This window comes from Podarcis filfolensis (assembly GCF_964270895.1).
Source record: "Podarcis filfolensis genome assembly, chromosome: 6".
Classification (NCBI taxonomy): Eukaryota; Metazoa; Chordata; class Lepidosauria; order Squamata; family Lacertidae; genus Podarcis; species Podarcis filfolensis.
This window is the reverse complement of record NC_139609.1, coordinates 64,194,235-64,216,977: the sequence shown is the minus strand read 5'-3', so window position 1 is coordinate 64,216,977 and position 22,743 is coordinate 64,194,235. Positions and strand designations below refer to the sequence as shown.

General features: G+C 43.3%; 1 protein-coding gene across 3 annotated transcripts in view; it reads left to right on the top strand.

Annotated features, from left to right (window-relative positions):
- Positions 1–22,743, top strand: part of RHOC (ras homolog family member C) — a 29,077-nt gene extending 6,334 nt beyond the window's left edge. For 2 of the 3 annotated variants that reach the window (XM_083617635.1, XM_083617636.1), the window contains exons 2-5: positions 16,245–16,402; positions 17,149–17,269; positions 19,038–19,168; positions 21,903–22,743. In XM_083617635.1, the coding sequence (XP_083473761.1) occupies positions 16,247–16,402; positions 17,149–17,269; positions 19,038–19,168; positions 21,903–22,076 (582 nt within the window). In that variant the 5' untranslated portion in view covers positions 16,245–16,246 and the 3' untranslated portion in view covers positions 22,077–22,743. Of the gene's footprint in view, positions 1–14,993; positions 15,783–15,839; positions 16,021–16,244; positions 16,403–17,148; positions 17,270–19,037; positions 19,169–21,902 lie in introns of those variants that run through there. The other variant, XM_083617637.1, reaches the window with a different exon arrangement.

Sequence of the window (22,743 nt, the reverse complement as noted above, 5' to 3'; positions counted from 1 at the left end):
TGGGGGTGGGGGTGTTAAAGTCTAGCCCAAGGAAGAGTGGAACAGGGCACTTTACTTGCCCAAATTACATGTATCCTTCCCTCATTTTTGGGGTGAAATTGTTTTTTTCAAAAAGGGCGTGGTGGTGAAGGGTTCAGCATCCTCTCCTACCTGCCTTTACTACACTTAAAATTGCCCTTCGCCCCAGTTTATTGTGAAAAAAGGTGACAGGTTACAGCCGTAGCTGGGGGGGGCTTGCCAGGTGTTTTGCCCCAGGTGGAGCCTCCAGAGGGGTGCCACTGAGGCTTCTAGGCTGTGTGTGTGTGTGTGCGCGCGCGCGCGCAAATGTGCACGGGGATGCCAAAATAGGTCTTTATCCTGGGTGAAATAAAGCCTATTTTCGCCCCTGCGACTAGTTACACATACAGGAGCATAGGATATTGGGCTCTTTAGAGCATAGGCAAATCCTATATTTTTTTGTTTAGAATGCTTATAACACACGAGAGGCTCTCAAAGCATCTTACAAGAGATTCTTACAATACTAACACATTCAGATTTAATGAGGAACAGAAATCACATGGCAGCATTTCCTGCCCTCCTCCTCACTTTGCCCTGGTGTTATAGTGCACAGTAGCTCCCACCAAAATCCTCTGAGGCAAGGAAGTGATTCCTTGCTCTGTATGTCATGGAATCTGAAGTATTGTTGTATTTTCTAAAAGTAAATCTTGGGGGGGGGGTGAGAGTGAAGTGTGCTTCTTGGTTTTAATTGAGCAAAAAGTGTTCCTCAGTTTCCAGATGTTTGTGAAATGCATTCAGATTATTTCAAAACACAGGTTTTTATGGGGTAGAGGGCACTTGCTTCCTCTGCTGCTTTTTCCTTGCCAGAAATGACAGACTGAGTAGTCCCAAGAACTGCCATAACAGGAAGGGTTTCCAGTCCCAGTAAGTGCATCACCTTTTACAAGGCTGCATCTCAAACTTTATGGGCTTTGATAAAGAACAGGCTTGTCAGTTTTGTACTTGTTTGAAAGCTCATGTCCGAATATATTTCCCAGTTCATCCTTTATGCCCCTGGTGCTATAAATGGTAGAAAGGAAATGTTCATGTTCAGGAAGTGTCTTTGTTTCTCCTGATGTGTGCTAAAATAAACTTTATAAAATGAAGATGAACGAAGCATAAACTTCTCCACTTTGTTGCTTGGGCTTCAACATCACGTGTGCTGCTTTGTGTTTTGCAACAGGAGGAGAGGAGTTTCGTGTTTGATTCTGCTAAATGGAATTTGGCAGCACAGATTTTTAAAGGATAGACCTATCTGGTTCACTTGACCCAATGATGGTTGATCTGCTCCAGGCTTCTCAGTGTGTTTCCTAGCTAGCAGAGGCATACACCCGATACCTGAAGCAGAGCTGTAGCTGGGAGGGGTAGCCAGGTTTTTTGCCCTGGGTGAAGTCTCCAGGGGTATTGAGGCTCCCAGCCTGTGTGCGTGTGTACACAAGTGTGCATGGGGGCAGGGAGTGTGCCAAACTGGGTATTTGACCTGGGTGAAAAAAAGCCAGGTTTCGCCCTTGCCTGAAGAAAAGATGTGGCACGTTAATGGGAATGAATTTTATTGCATCATTTTACAATGTGAATGGCTTAAAAGCTACAGACTTTACTAAGGCTAGCGGAGGACAATGAAACAATATATATATAAGTTCCATAGGTTGTGATATGTCAACCATGTTCAAAAACTGTCTGCTCAGATAACTTTAGATTGATCTCCAAAATGTCACTTGATAACTTTCAAAATGTCTCTTCCATCTGTCATGTCATGATGGAATTGCCTATTGCCACAGGAAGAGTATGTTTCCTGAACCTGTGTTTGCTGATGGAACGGTGATGGTAGGGAGAATCAGTGGGTGTTTTCCCCCTTTTCTATCCACTTATTGTCCCTTGCAGATGCCCTTAGTTTCTCTTTCTCCAGTTGAACTGGTTTCTTGTCTCACATCCTTCAGTTTGGTAGGGGAGGGGAGAGGGGAGAGGAGCTTTAAGCAGCTGCAGGGGTGCCAACTAGAATAAAATATTGGAGGGTCCAGGTAAGCCCCACCCCACATAATCAATCACATGACACAGTGCACACACATTGTGTGAATGGCAATTCCCATCAGCTTTGGGGGCCCCTGGCCCCCTCAATTATTTTATTGGGGATGAAGACCTCTCAGCATCTAGGAGTTGGCTCCTATGAGCAGCTGGGCTTGGCAGGAGAGGGGGAATGGCATTTGAACCTTAAGCTGCTTCTGTGCACTTGGGGCAACTTTCTCTACATGGGTATCTCACCCTAGATTCCGAACAGAAATCTTTGTTGATTTGTACAGAAACTAAGAGGATTTCTGCTGAACTTGCATTTGATGTTGGGCTGAGTAGTTCAAAAGTAAGGAAACACTAAAAAAGGAAAACCTAAAAGGAGAATGATACATGTTCTGTGTGGGAACTGATGTGTTGCAGTCTTGTACATGGCTACTCGGAAATAAACTCCATTGTGTTCAATGGGACTTCTCTCCCACAAAATCGGACTGAACAGTATGTACACAGTCCCCTTTGATTTTGGGTGGAACAAATACCCATGCAAACACGGGCCACAGATTTTTATCTTTTTGTGTATTGGGCAGCATTTTCTGCCCATTTACAAATGTACAGTTGCTTGCTTTGCCAAAAATCTCATCATCTGGATCAGATGTCAGGAAGCAGAGATCGATATAAAAGCTGTGGAAGATGTGAAGCGTAGTCTCCTGTGTCTGTTGCTTTTCTTGTCTGAGCCAGTTTGTCAAGCTTCCTGCTGACTGTATCTGAAATCCTAGATTGCAGTTCGATACCCAGTTCTTTTCTTCTTTTCCCTTCCTTGTTCTAACTTGGAGTGCTCAGTGCATGCAGCTTCCATTACCTGCAGGATTTTGTTGTTGTCTTGGGTCTCCTGGCTTGGCTTGGTCTGCTGTGTGTCACTGTTGGCTCCAGCTCTACAACCCATTTACTGCAAAGTTTACCTCTTGAGCATGTTCCTATATATTTTGTGCCTGCTCTGAAGAGATGCCTTGTTTGGTGCTTTCTCGTTTACTTCTTTCAGCTCCCTGAGCAGAGGTCTCTTTTCATTCATGGATTTTCTGTGTTGCTTCTGAAATTGCTTGTTTAAAATCCTTTTCTCAGTGCAAAATTTCTAAGCCTGTTTAGAACTCTATGCAGCGACCAAGACAAAGGAGAAAGTTTCTTTTTATAATTTTCCTGTTAGATTTACCAGGCAGCTTTTATACCACCCATCACCCTGGTTTTGGGCTCTGAGGCTGATTTGGCAGCTCTGCTGGTCTCAATTCCCTCCCTTTTCAAAAGCTGTTTGCCTAGTTCCAAATGACGTGCTCCCTTATGCAGCCTTGTACATTTTTCTATATAAATAGAAGTGTAAGGATGTTGTCAGGCTGCAGTCCACGTGAACTGCAACGTGGCAATGGCCTGAATGAACAGGTAGGCAGCCCACCTGAGTAGCCAGAACAAGCCAGAGCAGCTCTCTAGCAACTGTCCTTCTCTCTTGCCCCTCAAACTGACACCGCTATTTCGGCTTCAGCAATGCTGGAGGCAAAGAGAAGGGAAGTGGCAGCAGAGCAGAATGGTTACTGGAGAGCTAGCCCAGCCTCTGCTGCCTGATCCTCTGTGACTCGCCTGTGCCAGGGTTTGGGTGAATTGTAAGGTGAGCAGGCCCCACAGTTTGGGTGAGATGTAAGGGTGAGTTTGGCAAGGTTTAAAGGGAGGGTGTTGGTGAGGTGTAAATGGGAAGGAGAGGGGGTTGGTAGGAAGTAGGCAGGTTTGTGAGTGAAATGAGCAGAAGCTTTGTTCCTTATCTGCTTGACCACTGGGTTTCCATGCTGGTAGAGGAAGAAGAGGCTTTGCTTCTTCCACGGATAATATGGAAACCAAGTAGGTTGGTAGAGGAGGAATGGAGCAGTCCATCTTTCCTCTACCAGCCTGCTCACTTGGCTGCATGAAATTCCTAGTCACCTGTGGCTACCAGGTAAGTCATTAGGTTGTCATCATAGTTCTAACTAATGTGGGTCGTTGCTGACGTGTACACAGATTGCACAGATTTGAGATAAATGTTATATTAAAAAGTGGATCAAAACTGTTGCCATCTTGGCCTGTTTAATAGGTGTGGTCTTCTGTGACAATGCCGGTGGGCTGAAAAGAAAAGGTGGCAGGCCAGATTATGCTTATGGGCTGGAGGTTCTCCACTGCTGGACTATCAGTGCAAAATGTATTGGTAGTAGATTATTACCCTTCTTAGGATAAACCAGCATTCCCATAGCAGCATATGAGTATATTGCACAGAGTTCTTCATCATGCTAAATGTTTAATCTTGTAAAGATTTCTTCCTCTACTATGTTAGCAATGAAATAAACTGCAGGCAAGTGCTTAATCACATTCTCCACCACCGCTTGTCAAAAAAAAGTCTTGCGTAAGGGCGTCTCCTACTCTTTGTGAACCTTGGTTGGTTTCTATTACTGACCTGATGAACTCAACAAGTAGCTACTTGCATCACTGTCATGCATTAATGCTTCAGTGGGATGAGTAATCTTGCATTAAGTGTTTAATTATTGAGTGGAAACCTTTACAAGGCCATGTTGAGAAGTTCTTGATTTATAACTGGGGAAATATGGCTGGAATATAGAATGTGATATGTGTGTGTGTATATACACACACACATATATGTCAGTAAACACTACTTTGTGGGACATTTCAAAGCAGTTATTATGAAATCATCCATTTAGGTACATTCTTAGGGTCAAACTAGATGCAATGTTAATTGTTTGAATACAATTAATGTGAATATTTTTTAATGTCTAAACAGCTGTGTGTTTGAGCAGCAGGGGAGGCTTCACTTCCAATGTACCGTATTTTTCGCCCTATAGGACGCACTTTTTCCCCTCCCAAATTGAAGGGGAAATGTGTGTGCGTCCTATGGGGCGAGTGCACGCTTTCGCTGAAGCCTGGAGAGTGAGAGGGGTCGGTGCGCACCGACCCCTCTTGCTCTCCAGGCTTCAGGAAGCTATCTGCAAGCCTGGGGAGCCTGCGGGAGTTCCCACAGGGCTCCCTAGGCTTGCGGATAGCAGCCTGCTGCCCGAAGCCCGGGGTGCGCTGAAGCAGTGCACTTCGGGCAGATATCCGCAAGCCTGGGGAGCTCCCGCCGGGCTCCCAAGGCTTGCGGATAGCAGCCTGTTCTGGGGGCTGGGGTCGGGGGAAGCTTGGGCTTCCCCCGCCCCAGCCCCGTGCCTGAGGGGGAAAATATTTTTTTCCCCTTTATCCCCCCCAAAAAAAAACTAGGTGCGCCCTATGGGCCGGTGTGCCCTATGGGGCGAAAAATACGGTAAATAAACTTGGGCTGATTTTTGTTAGGACCACAACAGGCTGAGAAGGGTCAAAATTTTCCTCTCCCTCTGCCCCCAGCTGCTATTTTATAAGTTTTCAAAGGTGTAGCATAATGTCTAGACATTTTTTGCAGCATCATTTGAAATTCTGGTGAGTGAGCAAAAACAGAATTTGGCCAGTTGTAATTTTGAATTGAGAGCTGCATAATGCATGGCATATGAATAGGTGTGGTTTGCACAGCCTGGAATTCTTGGCTTTAGCAGCTGGCAAGTAAGTGATGGGAGACTTTGATAAGAGAGCAGATAAACTTACACACTTTGCTACTGTGCTTGTGACTCTCCAGTGTGTTGGGTGGAATTCTTGTCTTTCCAGCGTGGCTTCCTGGTCCTTCAAATGAAGGTCTCTCCTTAAAATAACTTGCTGCTGGCTACTACCACTTCGGCAGGGGCTGATGGGAGTTGTTGTGCAATATATCTAGAGAGCACTAGGTTGGCAAAGAGTGTAGTCTACACCCTTCTCAAAGCACAGGGTGTGTTGCATGCAGATGGATTGCAATGCATGTCTCTCATAACTGGGCTCTTGACCTAGGTTGCATTCAGCCAGCTTTTTGTTTTGTTTTGCAATTGCTGACCTTTTGTAAAATACGCAAAACCTTTTTTTCCTGACCTACCTCCCCGAATATATAGTTCCAAGTAACAGGCATACTGAAAGCATTGACTGTTCTTTCCAAATTTTCCTTTCCGGTGTTGCAAGAGAATGCTTCACATTCCCAAATTCCCTTTGCCCTGTGTTTAAGATAAGGTGACAGCAGTGAAAATGGGGCCTGCACTGACAGATGAAATACAAACATAGGCTGCTTCCCTTCAATAATAATATTAAAAGGAACAAAGAGTCCCAATAGCAGGGACCATCTTGACCTTAGAATGCCAGTTCCTCTGACTTGTTTTGCTATATCTTATTTTTATTTCCCTTTCCGCAGTTTGGGTCACACCTCCGAATGTCTGGCACACAAGTTAAGAACACTGTGCTGCTTATGCGGCTAACTGTGATAGTTCAGAGTTATTGTAATAATGTTGCATGTTTTAATTGTTTTGAAACATGAACTGGTGTATGGCGCAGAGGTTAAGAGGCTGAGGCGTAAACCAGGTTATCCTTGGTTCAGATGGTATTGAGCTCAGGGCACTGGGCATAGTCCTCCTCAGCTTTAAGCTTTAACCCTGCAACACCCCCTGTGAGACAGGAGGGAGAGAGAGAGAGACTGCCCAAGGTCACCCAGAGAATTACACAGCAGGTCCTAGTGTGACACTCTAACCCTTACACAAAACAGCTTTCCTAGTTGCCTCCAGTATCATGAACTCCAGGTGAGCTTAGGTATACAGTACCACTTTCTCTCAGTCTCCATCTTAAATACACGGATGGCAATACAGTGGTACCTTGGTTCTCAAACGCCTTGGTACTCAAACAACTTGGAACCCAAACATTGCAAACCCAGAAGTGTTCTGGTTTGTGAACTTTTTTTGGAAGCCGAATGTGCTCCGATTTGAGTGTTACGCTTCTGATTTGAGTGTTACGCTTCCGATTTGAGTGTTACGCTGAGGTCTGTCTTTTTTTGCTATTTTTTTGCATTTTTCCGGCTTTTTTGTTTCATTTTTGTGACTGCGTGGAACCCAGTTCAGCTCCTGATTGATTGTGTGACTGCAGTACATTGCTTATTGCTTTCATTTTATGGCTCAATGGTCTCATTAGATAGTAAAATTCATGTTAAATTGCTGTTTTAGGGGTTGTTTTTAAAAGTCTGAAACAGATTAATCCATTTTGCATTACTTTCTATGGGAAAGCGCACCTTGCTTTTGGAATGCTTTGGTTTTGGAAAAGACTTCTGGAATGGATTAAGTTTGAGAACCAACGTACCACTGTATTTGTTTGAAATGGCTTTAGGTGCCATTACTGAAAAAGCCCTTCCACGCATTGCTTGCTGCACCACAGAAGGTGGAGAGACGCTTTGAAGATGATATTAACAGCCAGGGTGGTTAATATTTTGCATATCTTGAGGTAATAGCTGAGTGGCAGAGCACATCCTTTGTGGGTTCATTGACTCTCCATTATCACGTAGGGCTGGGTTTTGTGAAATCCCCCAAAGTTACTGCTAGATAATTGGCAATGCTGAGCCTATACTCAGAGCTTCCTCTGTTCCCAGGTCATTTTGATGTTGTAGACCAAACCAGGCACTTTGGAATTGTGCCCAGGAATGAATTGGTAGCTGCTCTATGTCTTTAAGCACTGTAAGGATGTACTGGGCTGTTGGAGTGTGATCTTATGTGTGCTTGCTTTGCTGATACGTTTTTGGACTAGTTGAAGTTTTTGGACAGTCTTCAAAACGTTCCTTCATGTGAGTAGCATGCAAAGGGTGTCCATGTGTAAAAAGGGTGAACCCATTGTCTCTCCCAAACATGCATGCGTTAGGTGTGGATTCCTGAGCTGGGATGTCCATACCTAATGTGCTGATGTCAGAGATGGGGTTGGGAGACGCCACGTTTGGGAGCAGGGCCAGCAGTACAGTCCTGCTGTTTCTTTCTTCATGTGGAACCCCTTGCACACATGAAGCGAGCTAATGCCGTGCTTCACAGGGTTGTCTATAACAGTTATTGAAATTTAGTATATGATGAAGTACTTTGTGTGCTGTAGAGTGCTATATAAAACGCTAAGTGTTGATAATGTTATTCAGATCTACTGTTTAATGCTCCTTAAGTGTGTTGAAAACCAACATATTGTGTCTGCAGGATAGAAGGCAATGACAATTTAAGATATCAGCCTTGCAGAGTATCTTTATTATCTATCTTCAGTTATATATAACTGGGAATTCCTCTTTTGTAGATAAGGCCATCTCTAGGTAACAAAATCTCTAGGGGTGGAATTGTTCAAATTTGGCTTATCTCAAGGCTGGCTGGCATTTCACAATGCGTACAAGCGTACACAGTCAATTACAGTGTTGGAATCTGAGTTGGATTGTTTCCAGTTATCAACTTTGCAGCACTGAGTGAATGTGGCTTAGGCGCTCCTATATTAATCATTCCTGCTAGCAAACCCAAATCAATGTTCCCGAGTCCACTGTGATATGGGTGCCTTCTTCCATTTTTTAATAGATTCAACACAAAGTGAATAAAATCTTTTTTTTTCTCCCTGAAGCAAGATTTGTTAATTGCTGTACAATTTTTCTGCCTGCCTTTGGGGTGTATAAAACCATGAATCAATCATGAATGAATATTTATTTTCTTCCTGGTCATGGACTTGTGACCCCACTTATTTTTATTTTTATTTTGCTCTGATCCTTTCCCACCGGCATGTAGCCCTTGGAGAGGTGGTTAAGAGTGAATGTGACCCTTGCCTCCCCCCCCCCCTTGAAAAAGTGTTAATGGTCTCTGGAGACACCAAGGGAGCTTTTCTGTAGCAATTGTTGCATGTCCTGCAACATGATTATGTTGTCACTGATAGCATGAGGACAATAGTCTTGACTAAAGAATGCGACAGTGTTCTCAAAGCTACCAGCATGAGTTTGACCAAACTGCGGGAGGCAGTGGAAGACAGGAGTGCCTGGCGTGCTCTGGTCCATGGGGTCATGAAGAGTTGGACAACGACTAAACAACAACAACAAAGATGTGATTAGGTTTGAAAACCCATCAGGAAGATGAGTCAAGATTTGCCCAGTTTTTCTTTGGTCAAGGTTCATGTAATTCCTGCACTTGCTAACCTTTTGTTCATTGATTTCTTCTTTCTCACTGTGCCATGCTCTTTTATTGGCCTCTAATTAGATGCATGGGACGTGGGTTGCGCTGTGGGTTAAACCACAGAGCCTAAGGCTTGCCAATCAGAAGGTTGGCAGTTCGAATCCCCACGACGGGGTGAGCTCCCATTGCTCGGTCCCTGCTCCTGTCAACCTAGCAGTTCAAAAGCATGTCAAAGTGCAAGTAGATAAATGGGTACCGCTCCGGTGGTAAGGTAAATGGCGTTTCCGTGCGCTGCTCTGGTTCGCCAGAAGCAGCTTAGTCATGCTGGCCACATGACCCAGAAGCTGTACTCCGACTCCCTGAGCCAATAAAGCGAGATGAGCGCCGCAAACCCAGAGTCGGCCACAACTGGACCTAATGGGCAGGGGTCCCTTTACCTTTACTAATTAGATGCATATTGCACTGTAGAACCCATATGTGATTAACTACATTTCTTATAATTCCATCTTTTGGCTGTGTCTTCTATTGGAGCAATCTGTCAGCAAGACAAGTCTTTAGCTCTTCACCCAGTTTGTCTCTCCCTTCCCCTAATACCAGGTATGGGGCTAAGGATGTGAGGGAACATATAAGTTATCAGTAACAAAGACATTTGTTTTATACCAAACCACCACAGAGATATGATTGCTGAAAAAGTCAAATAAATTTACATAAAGTTCATTCGAGATGACCCTTTGTTACCCCCTTAAGCCACCTCATACTCCAGCTTGAACAGACTCATAAATTCCCAATCCTAGATTTGTGTGCTTCCCTTCTGGTTCAGTCCCATAGCTGCTCTGAAGTAGTAGTCTTATGAGTGTGCCAGTCAAAGGCTCCAGTATCTTGGCTCCAAGTATTGTTATAAATGCTAATCTAAGGTTACCAGACGTCCCCATTTCCCAGGGACAGTCCCCGGATTTACAAACCAGTCCCCATACAAAATCCACTGAAGTTGAAAAGTGTCCCCGGATTCATTGAAAAAATTCTGGTAACCTTATGCTAACCAACAAAATGTTCAGACATGGTGGTTTCCCTTAGCAACCCAAGGGTGCTTCCCACATTCCATTCATGCAAAAAACAAGCAGCAAGAGACCTACAAATACAACTTGCTTCATTTGCACTGTGGATCATGAGCTAAGAAAAAAGAGGCTAGCAAATCAATGCCACTATATCACTATTTGGGGGATTTGTTATTTACCTGTAGGGAGGCCTAGTTCTGTTCTGTATGTACCTTAAAGGAGGTGCCAGGAAGATAGCAGCTCATTTTAGCAGTCGTAAGTAATTAATAAAATTTATATGGCTGCCCATACAGTGGTACCTCGGGTTACATACGCTTCAGGTTACAGACTCCGCTAACCCAGAAATATTACCTCGGGTTAAGAACTTTGCTTCAGAATGAGAACAGAAATTGTGCTCTGGTGGCATGGCGGCAGCAGGAGGCCCCATTAGCTAAAGTGGTGCTTCAGGTTAAGAACAGTTTCAGGTTAAGAACGGACCTCCGGAACGAATTAAGTACTTAACCCGAGGTACCACTGTATATGGTTGGGTGGGTTGGATTGTAAAAAAGTGGGGTCAAACAAAATGAAGAAAAGGAAGGAGATCTTTGTAATGTTTGCATGTGCACAAGTTGAGCATGGGTGGAAGCACAAAGCTCGAGCACTTCAGCACCCCTCTTCTCCCACACCAGATCGTGAAGGAGACTGCCAGCACCCTGTGTTTCTAGAATCCAGAATTCCTAACTGCAGGCTGTGCTTACTTAAACACACACTTCAAAGCTGCTAGATGACATCCTCTGTAGCTAAGGGGTGAGGAGAGAGACATTCCTCTTGCCTGCTTTCAATTATTGCCTAGTTATTCAGGACAGTGATTTAACAATGAGTTCCTATGGCAACATATCACCTGTATTTGCCAGAGCTGTCCAACCCCCCCACCCCAAGCCACAAAAGGTAACCTCACAGTGTCAAGATGTATTCTGTTTGGCGCTCTCCCGCTTACCCTCTAAAAGGCAAGTTAAAACATTTTTGTCATTGCATCTACATTAGGTGTTTGATATGTGTTTCACTGCTAATATATATATATATATATATGTATATATATATATATATGGCACACTTTTTAAAATGAATATTTTAATAGGTCAACTATTCTAAACATCTTACCCCTTCCTATAACTCTAAAATTAGTAGAATAAAAGAATTGTAGAGTTGTAAGGAACCCCAGGGGTCATCTAGTCCAATCCCTTGTAGGAAGCACAACTAAAGAATACCTGGCACGTGGCCATCCAACCTCTGCTTTAAAACCTCCAATAAATTGGATCACTGAAGATTCAGATTCGAGTCCCAAGGGTAGTCATAGATTCTCTGCTGTAGCCGTGGCCATGTCCATAATTTTCCTTCGTATGCCTGCATTACAACGGACTACTGGTTTTTATGAGTTTTTAAGAAGGCTTTATGTTGTGTGCTCCAAACTGTGCTTTTATTATTTTTATTATTGCAAAGACCAGTGGTTAAGCAATAAAGTTGCTTGCATTTTTAAACCATAAAATGTAAATAACCCCCCTGAAAGGCCAACTGAGGACGAATGAAATGAGGTTTATAAAACACTTTGCTCAATAAAAGTGTTATATGGATGACAAATGTCAGACCCATCTCTGGCATAATTTCTTGCAGTAGGCTGGATGAAAAGGAATGATATTCAATTCTCCACATTTAACTGGCAGTATCTTAAGAGCGATGATCCCATCTGCTTTATCCACTGAGTGCAGGCTGAATGTGATGAATAAAATATTTAGCTCCTGTTGGCTTTGTCTCTGAGAACAAGCTGCTTATCAATATGGATATGTTCTGACTTTTTCAAGTCTTCCCTCTTTTAGCCAACCATCACACTTGGAAGTCTCCTCCTTCCATTCAATGTTTATGGGTTCAAAGTAGTCAGGTGAAGAGTTGTGAACAGTACCTGCATCTGCTTTCCCCCATTGCACCTCAGACGACTTCGTGAGATTTGGGAGGGGAGCATTCATGTTTGTATAGTTGTCTACATGCTAATTCTCCCCACCACATGCAGAAGCATGTATGTATGTTTGTTTGTTTTAAAAAAGGACACAAGAGATTGTCCTAATTTGAAGCACATCAGTTAAAGTAAAGCCTGTTATGCAATAATTATGGCAAAATGCTGTTATTTAGAACAAACACACAACGTTCTGGTCTTTCCTGAGAGGGTTGTTTGTTGTTGTTTTTTTGCACCCTAGAATAACTTGTGTTGAATTGATTTGACAAGGCAAAATAGCATAAAGGCAGATATTAATATGCTGCACTGTGAAAGCAACATTACAGATCTATCCAGACATGATACAGTAGATAACATGAATCAGGGCCAAGGTATGAATAGGGTGTTGCATAATCTAGGAATATCCCTGCTTGGAGGGATTTATATTTATGAAAATTTGTATACCACTTGATTGTAGGAAAGCCATCTTGTGGTGGAGAGTTCCATTGTCTGGTTCTGTGCTGTGTGCCTCTCTTTTCTTGACTTGAATCTCTCACCACTGAGCTTCATTGGTTCTAGTATTATCAAGTTCTAGTATTATGAGAGGGGAGAACAAAATGTCTATTCTCTGTGTGCTTTCTCCACACGATGCTTCCTTGGCTCCCCCGACAGCTATGCTCTAGTCAGTGTTTCATCACCAGGTGAAGATCTTTCTATTTTATCAGGCTCTTAAACCTTTTTGGCTTCAGTGTCGATTTTATGACTCGATATTATCACACATTTTAAAACTCAGAATTATGGTATTGCTGTGAGTTTTTGTTATGTTGCTTTTATCCTCTGGCTGCTGGTTTTATGTTCTTAGATTTTATGGTTATTGGTTTCGTTTTTATTTTTATATGCATTTGTTTTTCCTTTATTGGAAGCCATCCAGAAAACGTTTTGTTGTTGGGGAAAATATAAATGCAGTTAGTAAACTTAGAACATGTATATAAATGTCAAGCGTATCCTCCTCTTGTCTTTAAAAAAAACAAACAAGACAACTAAAAAGCCTCAGATGTAACCTTTCCCACTCCCCAGGAATTAACTCTAGCTACAGAACATCTCTTGTCCTTTTCTGATTCTATAGCACCCTTTTTGAGATAAAGGACAACCAGAATTGTACACAATATTCCAAGTGTGGTGTCACCATAGATTTGTATAAAGGCATTGCGGCTCATCCTTGGATGCCTTCCCTATAAAGAGCACTGTGTTCTTGCCCCAACTCTCTTGGGCATATTCTTCTCCCTGTTACTCTCCTATGCCTTCAGCTTGACTGAAGATGGTGTGTACATCCATTCAAGGAGTGATGGGGGTCTGTTGAACCAGGCAGTGTCTCCATTCCAAGACAAAAGTGTGACAGGTTCCTACCCAAGAAATGTTGTTTGTAAATGACACGCACAAGAAACCTGGAGACAGTCATATCCATAGCAGTGACCAGAGGAAGAGGAATGACTGCTGGGAGGAGCACAGAGAGAAGAAATACCATGCCACATCTGCATCAGCACAACTGGATGCCTTCATCTGCCCCAGCTGCAACAAAACATGTCTCTACAGCCACAGCAGGTGCTGTAGCTCTCCAACAGTTTGACTTCACCCCTGAAGGTGCACTCTTCCACTGTATCCTGAGACAGACAGATGCCATCCAACAATTACAGTTTTAGCAGTTTCATGACTGGGGAGATGGATAAATGTCTCAGATAGTTAAATACTAGATTCAGCTTTAGTTTTATTTTTTAAACAACCTAGATTTGGATGTGTTTCCCCCCCTTCGTGTGGGTTGATGCTTCTGCCTTTGTGTAGATTATTACCTCTAGACTGTATAGTCTTGAGTTGGGCAGGGTTTGTTCCAAATTGGCAAGTCTTATGACAAGGCATTCACTCCTGACATCTTCTGTGTCTGCTGGCTGAATTGAGGTATTAATTCTGAAGAATTGGGGACTCTAGAAAGGCTTAAATTCAGCCCTGTTAACACTCCATCCTCTTTTTACTGTCAGAATGCTAAACAGCATAGCCGTCTTAACCCCAGAGATTATCAAAGTTATACAGCTGCTGCCCCTGAGAAGTCTGGCAGCTGAGAAAGGAGTGCAATACTGCACGTATTCTGGAGGTCTAGGTTTATGGCAAAATGTTCCAGATGCAACCTTCTTGATAGTCAGCTTGGCTTCAGGCAGAGTAGGAGGAATGCTTATTGCTCACCTGCTGAACGAATGGATGAGGACTTCATCTTGCTTTTTGAAGCTGAATCTAATTAGTTAATCTATTTATGACACAAGTCTTGATTATACTTGGTGCTTTTCCCTGTGTTGTGGGAGTTTCTGTTGGGGTATGAGTGTGTAATTTCCAGGGGAGTACACTGGCTTCTGTTGCAAGAGTGTTTAATCCAGCAGACAAATCCAGACAAATCGAGCACTATAGTTCTTTGAACTTCAAATGCCGAGCCTCTGAAACATTCATATCCCAGGTGTTTTCGTCTTTTTTAACCTGATTTTTCATTACATGGCAGGTGTTCTGCTCCATCACTGATCTCCCTTCTGTTTACAGGTGCCTAATTTAGACACCTGTGTGATTTTCTTGGTTTGTAAGGCAAGAGTGCGGGCAAAACTTTGTGCAGGACTTCCAGCCTTCAGAATGACTTCTGGCTATCCTTGTGCTCGGAGCCCACACCACCTCTATCTTGGAGCATTGCTTATATATGCAGGGTGAAATGTTGCTAGAGGAGATCTGGCTGCAGCTTCCTGTGCTGTGAATGTGCTTACACACATCCCTTGGAATTCCCCATGGAATCCCTTTGTTGGCTCTGCTCCAAACAGCAAAGTTCTCCTCTCTTCTCCCCTCACTCCCCAGCACAGTCCACAAGTGCCTTTAGCACAATACCCCAAGATCCAATAGGTGCAGATTTGGGGTTGAAACTACCTATTAGAGCACCCCTCCCCCAAAAAACCTCATGAATGAGGGCAGCTTCAAAAATTTGAAGCTGGGGAAGGGAAGGGCAGTAATATATATTATTCAGAATGTTTGTCCAGAAAAGGCAGTGATACATGTTATAAGTCATAAGGATAATTGTTTTTCCTTGCTTGCACAATATTGCCGTCTAAATATTTTGAAATTTTCAGCTGGACCTTTCTCGAGTATAAATGCTTATTCATGTTGAGTGTTGTTTCTGTTGCATCACTGTGCTCTCCAGGCGCACTTTATGGTTTCTAAAATAACTTCCGCTGGATTGAAACTCGCAGAAAGTCTGGTGTGCAGTGACATTTTTGTGGTTTTTGTAGCTAATCTATACATCTGTTCTGAAATGTAGCCCAGCCATGTTCTTGCAAGTGAAGTCAGTGAGACAGTCAAAGAAAAGTGTGGATTTTTTGAATTGTGAGGTGATCAGGAAAGTACTTGTGACATTTTAAAATGAACTTCCTTATGCTGCATGGTAGCAGGAGGGATTTTCAGGCCACTCTGAAATATAAGGGTGCTATAGCGCCTGATTACTTGTTTGCTTTTTCATAATTCATTGCGATTGCAGGATTTAGTTTTTCTTGATAAAGAGTTGCCCTATATTTGGCACAGAATATTCCTTGCCTGCAAGGAGGAGTTATCAGCTATCCAGTAGCATAAGGGTGAGCAGGCTTGGGGTTTGTCCAATCTTAGAATCATAGAATCATAGAGTTGGAAGAGACCACAAGGGCCATCGAGTCCAATCTGCTTTGGGTTTTTATTAGAGCCTTAAGATTTACCCATCAGAGCTAAGTGCAAAAGACAAACAGTTAGAATTAAAGAATAAGGTGCCTCTGAGTGCATTCTAAGCTGAGGAATTTGCCTCCAGTATTGGAACAGAATTGAGGCTGCCAACCCATCACATGAAAGTCCACTCCTGGTTAGTAGCTTATCTTTATTTTAGCAGCCTAATTTGGGCAGAAAAAGTTGTTTTGCTGTTGCTTATCATTAAAAAATGGGGAGTCAGAAACGTTTGCCAATACCCTGCAAATCACAAAGAAATTTACTAGTAGATCCCAAACTACTTTTTGTCCATCCCTGTTGTAGGATTCCAGCGTCTTCGTGATCTGTGTTTCATATCTAGCCTTCTTTCTCTTTCTGCAGGCATGGCAGCGATTCGGAAAAAGCTGGTGATTGTTGGAGATGGTGCTTGCGGGAAGACCTGCCTGCTGATTGTGTTCAGTAAGGACCAATTCCCAGAGGTCTATGTGCCAACCGTCTTTGAAAACTACATTGCTGACATTGAAGTAGATGGGAAACAGGTAACTCTCTCTGCTAACAGGAGCACCTTTGAGCGTACATATGCTTTTAACCCCAACTAAATATCACATCAGTTTCTGTTGCAGTTCATCCCTGAGTGCTGAACTTCATGCTGCTCCTTCTGACACCAGTCCCTTTAAAATGTTCTTGCCCACCTCTGTCACCTGTTGCCAAAACCCTGATTTCATCCTATTCGTCCCCACTCCTGCCTCAAGTTAGGTTTTCCCTTTGGGTCAAGCTGTGTACTGTCCATATCATAAATACTCAGTAAAGGTTTACAGTAACTTCAGTAGAACTGTCCATATCATAAATACTCAGTAAAGGTTTACAGTAACTTCAGTAGAACTGTTCTAAAGTGCTATCAATGTCATACTGTTATCTCTGAGAGTCTGCACATCTTGTAACTGACTGTCCCACGTTGGTCAGGAGGGATGTTGCTGTGAGCTGTGTTTGGACCTGGCCTCTCCTGACAGCTTCATGATCATCTGACACCGTTTGGTGGCACCCTTGAGGGTAGCGCTGCAGTCCTATAAAACACACTGGATAATGGCCATAATCAATTCCTGGGCTCAGGCAGTTTAATTAGGGTAGATGTTGTGCCAGGTTGCCTTTAAAGCTGCCTCTTAACCAAGATGTACTATGGGGAGAGAAAGAAAAAAGGGTCTGTGTTCCTGTTTGCTTTGATTTCTTATCCAGAGTGGTATTGATGCTGCTGCTCACTGATACAAACTTCCTTCTGTCTCTCCAGGTGGAGCTGGCCCTTTGGGATACGGCTGGGCAGGAAGACTATGACAGGCTACGGCCCCTCTCTTATCCAGACACAGATGTTATCCTCATGTGCTTTTCCATTGATAGTCCAGACAGTTTAGGTAAGGCTATGGCACTCTAGGCTTGAGGTAAGAGGCCGTGAGGACACAGGGCATGTGATACTGCCCATTTGCTGGCTCATGGTCACACCCACAGGATACAAGGGAACTCTATGGGCGGGTGGGTTGGGAAAGCTGAAACACCTAATTTAGCTTCCAAAGTAGTGATTCTTCCAGTCCCTGCAAGATTCAGATAAGCAGTGGCTATTTTGGGAAACATTGGTCACATTCACACCAGATATTTAAAGCACACTTTAAGGATCATAGCCTCCTGCAAAGAATCATAGGAACCGTAGTTTATTAAGGGTGCTTAGAGTTGTTAGGAGGTTGCTTGCAGAGCTACATTTCCCAGCACCCTTAAACTACAGTTCCTAGCATTTTCCATAACTGTTGCAGTGGTCTAAGAATGTTAAGGGAAGTGCCATAGCTCAGTGTAGAGCACATTTTTTGAGTAGGTGACCGTAAGTCTAATTTCTGGCATCTTCAATTAAAATGGTCAGTGGCAGTAGATGGGAAAGACATTGCTGGAGAGCCAGCAGACATTGAGCAAGATCAGTGGTGGGGAACCCCTGGCATCTCTCTCTCCCTCCCCCCCCCCCATAAAAGACCTGGATTCAAGTTTGGATCTCTGTAGAACAAACAAGCAAGAACAGAGGTTATACTGGCTGATTCATGTGTTAATAATTTTGTTGAAATTGTCGCTGGTTTTATATTGTCTGAGGTACCCCACCTTGTTTGATCATGGACAAGTTAAAAATGAGATAAGTAGGTAATAAATAAAGGCCTACTGGTCTATACATGAAAGCAGCTGCCTTGCCCTGTTATCCAGGGGCTTTTCAAACACGTTTGGCTGCTTGCAATATTTTTCTCACTTGAAAAAGGGGAAACCTTATTCCAGTAACCACTGCTTTCAAATGCACAATCGAGAATCAGGAGCACTATTTCTAACTAGGAATTTATTCATAGGACTTTATGGACCGCAGTATTGTCACATTTTAACAGATAACACTTTGCCTCTAAAACTCCAGGTAGTGACACTTTTAAACAGCCTCTACACATAGATATGTGTACAGGTTTGGCAGATGATGCAGGATATAACCAGCAAGGCCCATGTTAGAGCAGTTCTGTGTTAAACAGCATCTTGTTGGCTGGAGGATGATGATAGGATCCTGCCTCTGCATTTGAGGGCAAACAGTTAACTGGGCCTTACACAACTACTAAATTGTATTGACTCCTTGGGCATCTGCTAGCACTATAGACTTAATAATGATGACAGTATTTGTCATAGCTGGATTCTGCAGGGAAGTGTGTGCGCTGGAAGATGCTTTGAACTTTTCTGCACAGCTCCTTCTGTGTGGTGTTCTGTCTCTCTGAAACTGATCTTTGCCCACGTCTCCAGGGATTTTTTTTTAATTTTTTGCTGTGGCTCTGGGATTTGTGTGGGGAGAGCTTTCCCATATTCCCAGTCACTTTATTTCTTTCATTGGCATAGGGAGTTCAGTGTTCCCTTTCAGCTGCTACAGGGTGTGGTAGGGAGAGCAGGCTCTCAGCCATGCGCTGGCCAGGGCTCTGGAAATAGGACTCTCATTGTATCCAGTCTTGCTTTTGGCAACGAACTGGATCTGGGGATGGCCTGTTTTGAAGAGGTCTCAAACAGCTTCCTTTTTAAATGCCATGGGATTAGTATACCTGTGAATCTGTCGTTCATTGGGAGGAGAGCTTTTATTTCATGGCCTGACTTGGTTCATGAGAATGTGATTGGCCTTTCCAGAAAACATCCCAGAGAAATGGACACCTGAAGTGAAACACTTCTGCCCTAATGTGCCCATCATCCTTGTGGGGAACAAGAAGGACTTGCGGAATGATGATCACACCCGCAGGGAACTGGCAAAGATGAAACAGGTAGGAGGAACCTGTTGTATTTTTTTTTTTTTTAAAAAAAAAAGCTTGGTGGAGTTTTTGTAGCGAGAAATAATTCACTTGCTTTACATAATGTTGTCATTGTGATGTTTCTGGGAAGGCTTCAAACCAGCAGCCACTGTTGCCACAGCTTGGAGAACTCTTCATATCAGAATTACTGATGGCTGCTGCTATGCAGTAAAGTGCTCTTGGGGAGAATCTATATCCCTCCTATCCTTTTCTAAACAGCAAGTCATCCAATACCCCTTAAAATGGGTGAGATAACTGAAGATTTCCGGATAAAACAAGTGCCTTTTGTGTATTCTGAAACTCTGTAACTAGGGAGCATTATTCCAAGCAGGATCACGTGAGAAATCTTCAAAAGTAAATAAAAAACTTAAAAGTGTGTAAAAAAAGAATTAGATAGTTAACGCAATTAAATAGTATACATGGATCTGTGCTCTACTCCATACAATGTGTGATGCAATATGCATCTTATTTAAAATATTACACTGAAGTATTAGGTGAAACTTGTAAACGCTTTGGATTTTTCACACAATAAATTTAGGGAATCACTTTTTTTTCTGGGAGATCAGAATATTATTTCAAAACTAGAATGATTTGTCAGTACTTGAATTGTTATACGAACTTCACCCCCCCCCCCCAGTTTCCCATCTCATATTATAATGGCGATTAAGAGAACAAAATGTCTTGTGAATAATCATTTGCTCTTTCGTGGAGCACTCCTAGAAAGATGTTGGGTTGCTTTTAGGAGGTTGATGCAAGCGTCTCGATTCTTGAATATTATGTATGGATTTAGTTGAGTTTCTACATTGCAGGGCGTTGGGATTAGATGACCCTCAGGGTAGCTTCCAACTCTACAACTCTGACACTACCATCTTTCATTATGATTTCATGTTACCTTATTTCTTGATATTGCAGCCATATACTCTAAATCTTTGGTCCACCTGGAAGATAGTGCCCTTCTCCAATGGTGCCCTTAATCAGTTCTGACATTCCTCATAATTCTTGGGAGGATATTCAGGGCTTTTACAAGAAAGTCCATGGGAAGTTGCTCCCACTTCCACTTTCCCCAACACAGTAACCATTGCAGAAGGGGAGGACTGGTGGTGAAGCTGCCTCTGAGCAGGGTCAGTAAGATCTCTTCCAGGCAGAGGTATTGGCAGTTAAAACTCACATAGCTCACTGCTATTGAGCGTTATCAAACATTCAGGCTGTACAGAGGTACCTCGGGTTACATATGCTTCAGGTTACAGACTCCGCTAACCCAGAAATAGTACCTCGGGTTAAGAACTTTGCTTCAGGATGAGAACAGAAATCATGCTCTGGCGGCGCAGCGGGAGACCCCATTAGCTAAAGTGGTACCTCAGGTTAAGAACGGACCTCTGGAACGAATTAAGTACTTAACCCGAGGTACCACTGTAATGATAAAATTCTTTCCTACTGACACTCGGTGCTCCTACTTTTGGAAGTGTTGGTCTACATACAAGCCATGCATTTAAAGCACCCCCCCAAAAAAAAGAATAATGGGAATTGTAGTTTAAGGGTGCAGGGAAATGTAGTTTTGTAAGGGTGAACTATAGTCCCCACAATTTCCTTTTTTTGGGGGGGGGGGAGAGAATAGAATGTGCTTTAAACATTTGGTGTATATGCAGCCCTAAGGGGAAAGGGTGGGCTGGCATGTGCAGAGTGTAAGATTCCTAGCTCTGTGGTTTTACCTGATGGTGAAACCATTGTGAACTGAACTTCAGAGTGGGTTCGTGCTGGGAATTTTGAGCTGAAGGAATTAAAAACTAAACGAACACCAATCTTCCTAATTCTGAATTTGGCAATATCTTTGGTTAAGACCCAGAAGGTGGATTAAAGGATTTTGGAGTGGGAGGGAAGAGAGGCAGTTTGTACTGTAACAACAAGAAGAAGATGGGTCTAGGCTGGAGTTAAAGTTGGACCTCATCTCTTAAAAGATTGAAAACTACTGCTTGGAAGCAGCGTTCCTGAAGCCCTATGAGATACAGAAGACCTACAGTGGAGTCAGAGCCTGATTTGGGAGGGACTCCCTGATTTTTTCAGTAGGACCACAAGCCTAGCACCAGGGTAAGACAGAGACACCATAAAGGTAGATGGCAGAGATTGCAGATTGATGATGGGGCAGTGTCCTGCAGGGTGTAGCATGGAATAGTGGTCCAGAGGAGATCTGATCACTGTAGAAGCCCATAACAAATTTTGCTAAGATGTGTACATGTTCGCTGTCCTTTCTCCCTTGCATCCAGATGGCTTGGGGCAGATACATGAACCACAAAGTTCTCAGGTACAAAGATTACTGTATGACTATAGGAAGGATGCTAAAATCTGCTTCAAGTGTTGTGTGAATGGGGGTCCACATATAGAAAGCGCCAATGGAGCCACAGCACTGGCCCTGCCCCTGCCCCAGAATTTGAACTGCCCAGCCCTGTGGCCTTCCAAACACTGAGTATATATCTGAGCATAGAAGAGGCCTTTCTATATGTGGACCGTCCTCTTCCCACCCCACCCCAATTCATGTGAGAATGCCCCTTCAGTCTTGCCAAAATGGCCACCCATATTTCTGCGAGGAGCTGTGCTGCTTTTCTCGGCCAGGATAGAGTGTTACACCTGTGCTAACTCAAGTTCTTCCTTAAATCAAGCCCTGCATTGGTTTCATTAATCTGGATTGTGTTTTTTTCTTTGTCTTCGTAAGGAGCCAGTGAAACCAGAGGAAGGCAGAGACATGGCAAACAGGATCAATGCTTTTGGCTACCTTGAGTGCTCAGCCAAGACGAAGGACGGTGTGCGGGAAGTGTTCGAAATGGCAACTCGAGCCGCCTTGCAAGTCAGGAAGAACAAAAAGCGCAAAGGTTGCCCCCTACTGTAAAAGGGGCGCATTGGCAGATGATGTGACTGTGCTGTCTGAAGTGTATCTTTCCCTTTCCATGCACCCCACAGATGGGGTCAAGGTGGAGAGGTGGAGCTATTAGCTCTATCTAGAATAAAAAATTTAACATGCTGGCTATGTCCTTCATCCCTCTGCACAGTAAACTTCCTGGGATACACAATATACGGTATCTTCCTGTGTTGCATGCCCAGGCTGCCTTTTCCAGCTCTCTCAAGGGCCAGAGGTGTCTTTCTGAATCTTCCTTATAAACAATGTCCTTTTTGTATGGGGCAGGCAGTGTACTTGAACTAACTCTGTATTGTTCTTTGCTCCCATTTTTTACTAATCCTACTCTTCAGTGCTTTGTACAGATTCACCAGTGCTTACCCTTGTGTCTTCCTGTTCTTACAAATTACGGAAGCTAAATTTCTGAATATTGCAATCTGAGAATGTGGATCCTGCCTCTGGTTTACAAATGAATGCACTGGCTTCTCTCCACAAATGTGCTAAAGCAAGCGGGATAAGTCTTGCCAAAATGGCCTCTTGTATTCGCATTAAGGAGCTGCGCTCTGTAGTGGTCAGAAATCTTTGCTTCTCTTTGGAGCAGCAGTGCCTTGTGTTTTTGGCAATACTGTATTCTCACTTCATTAAATTAATTCAAACTTGA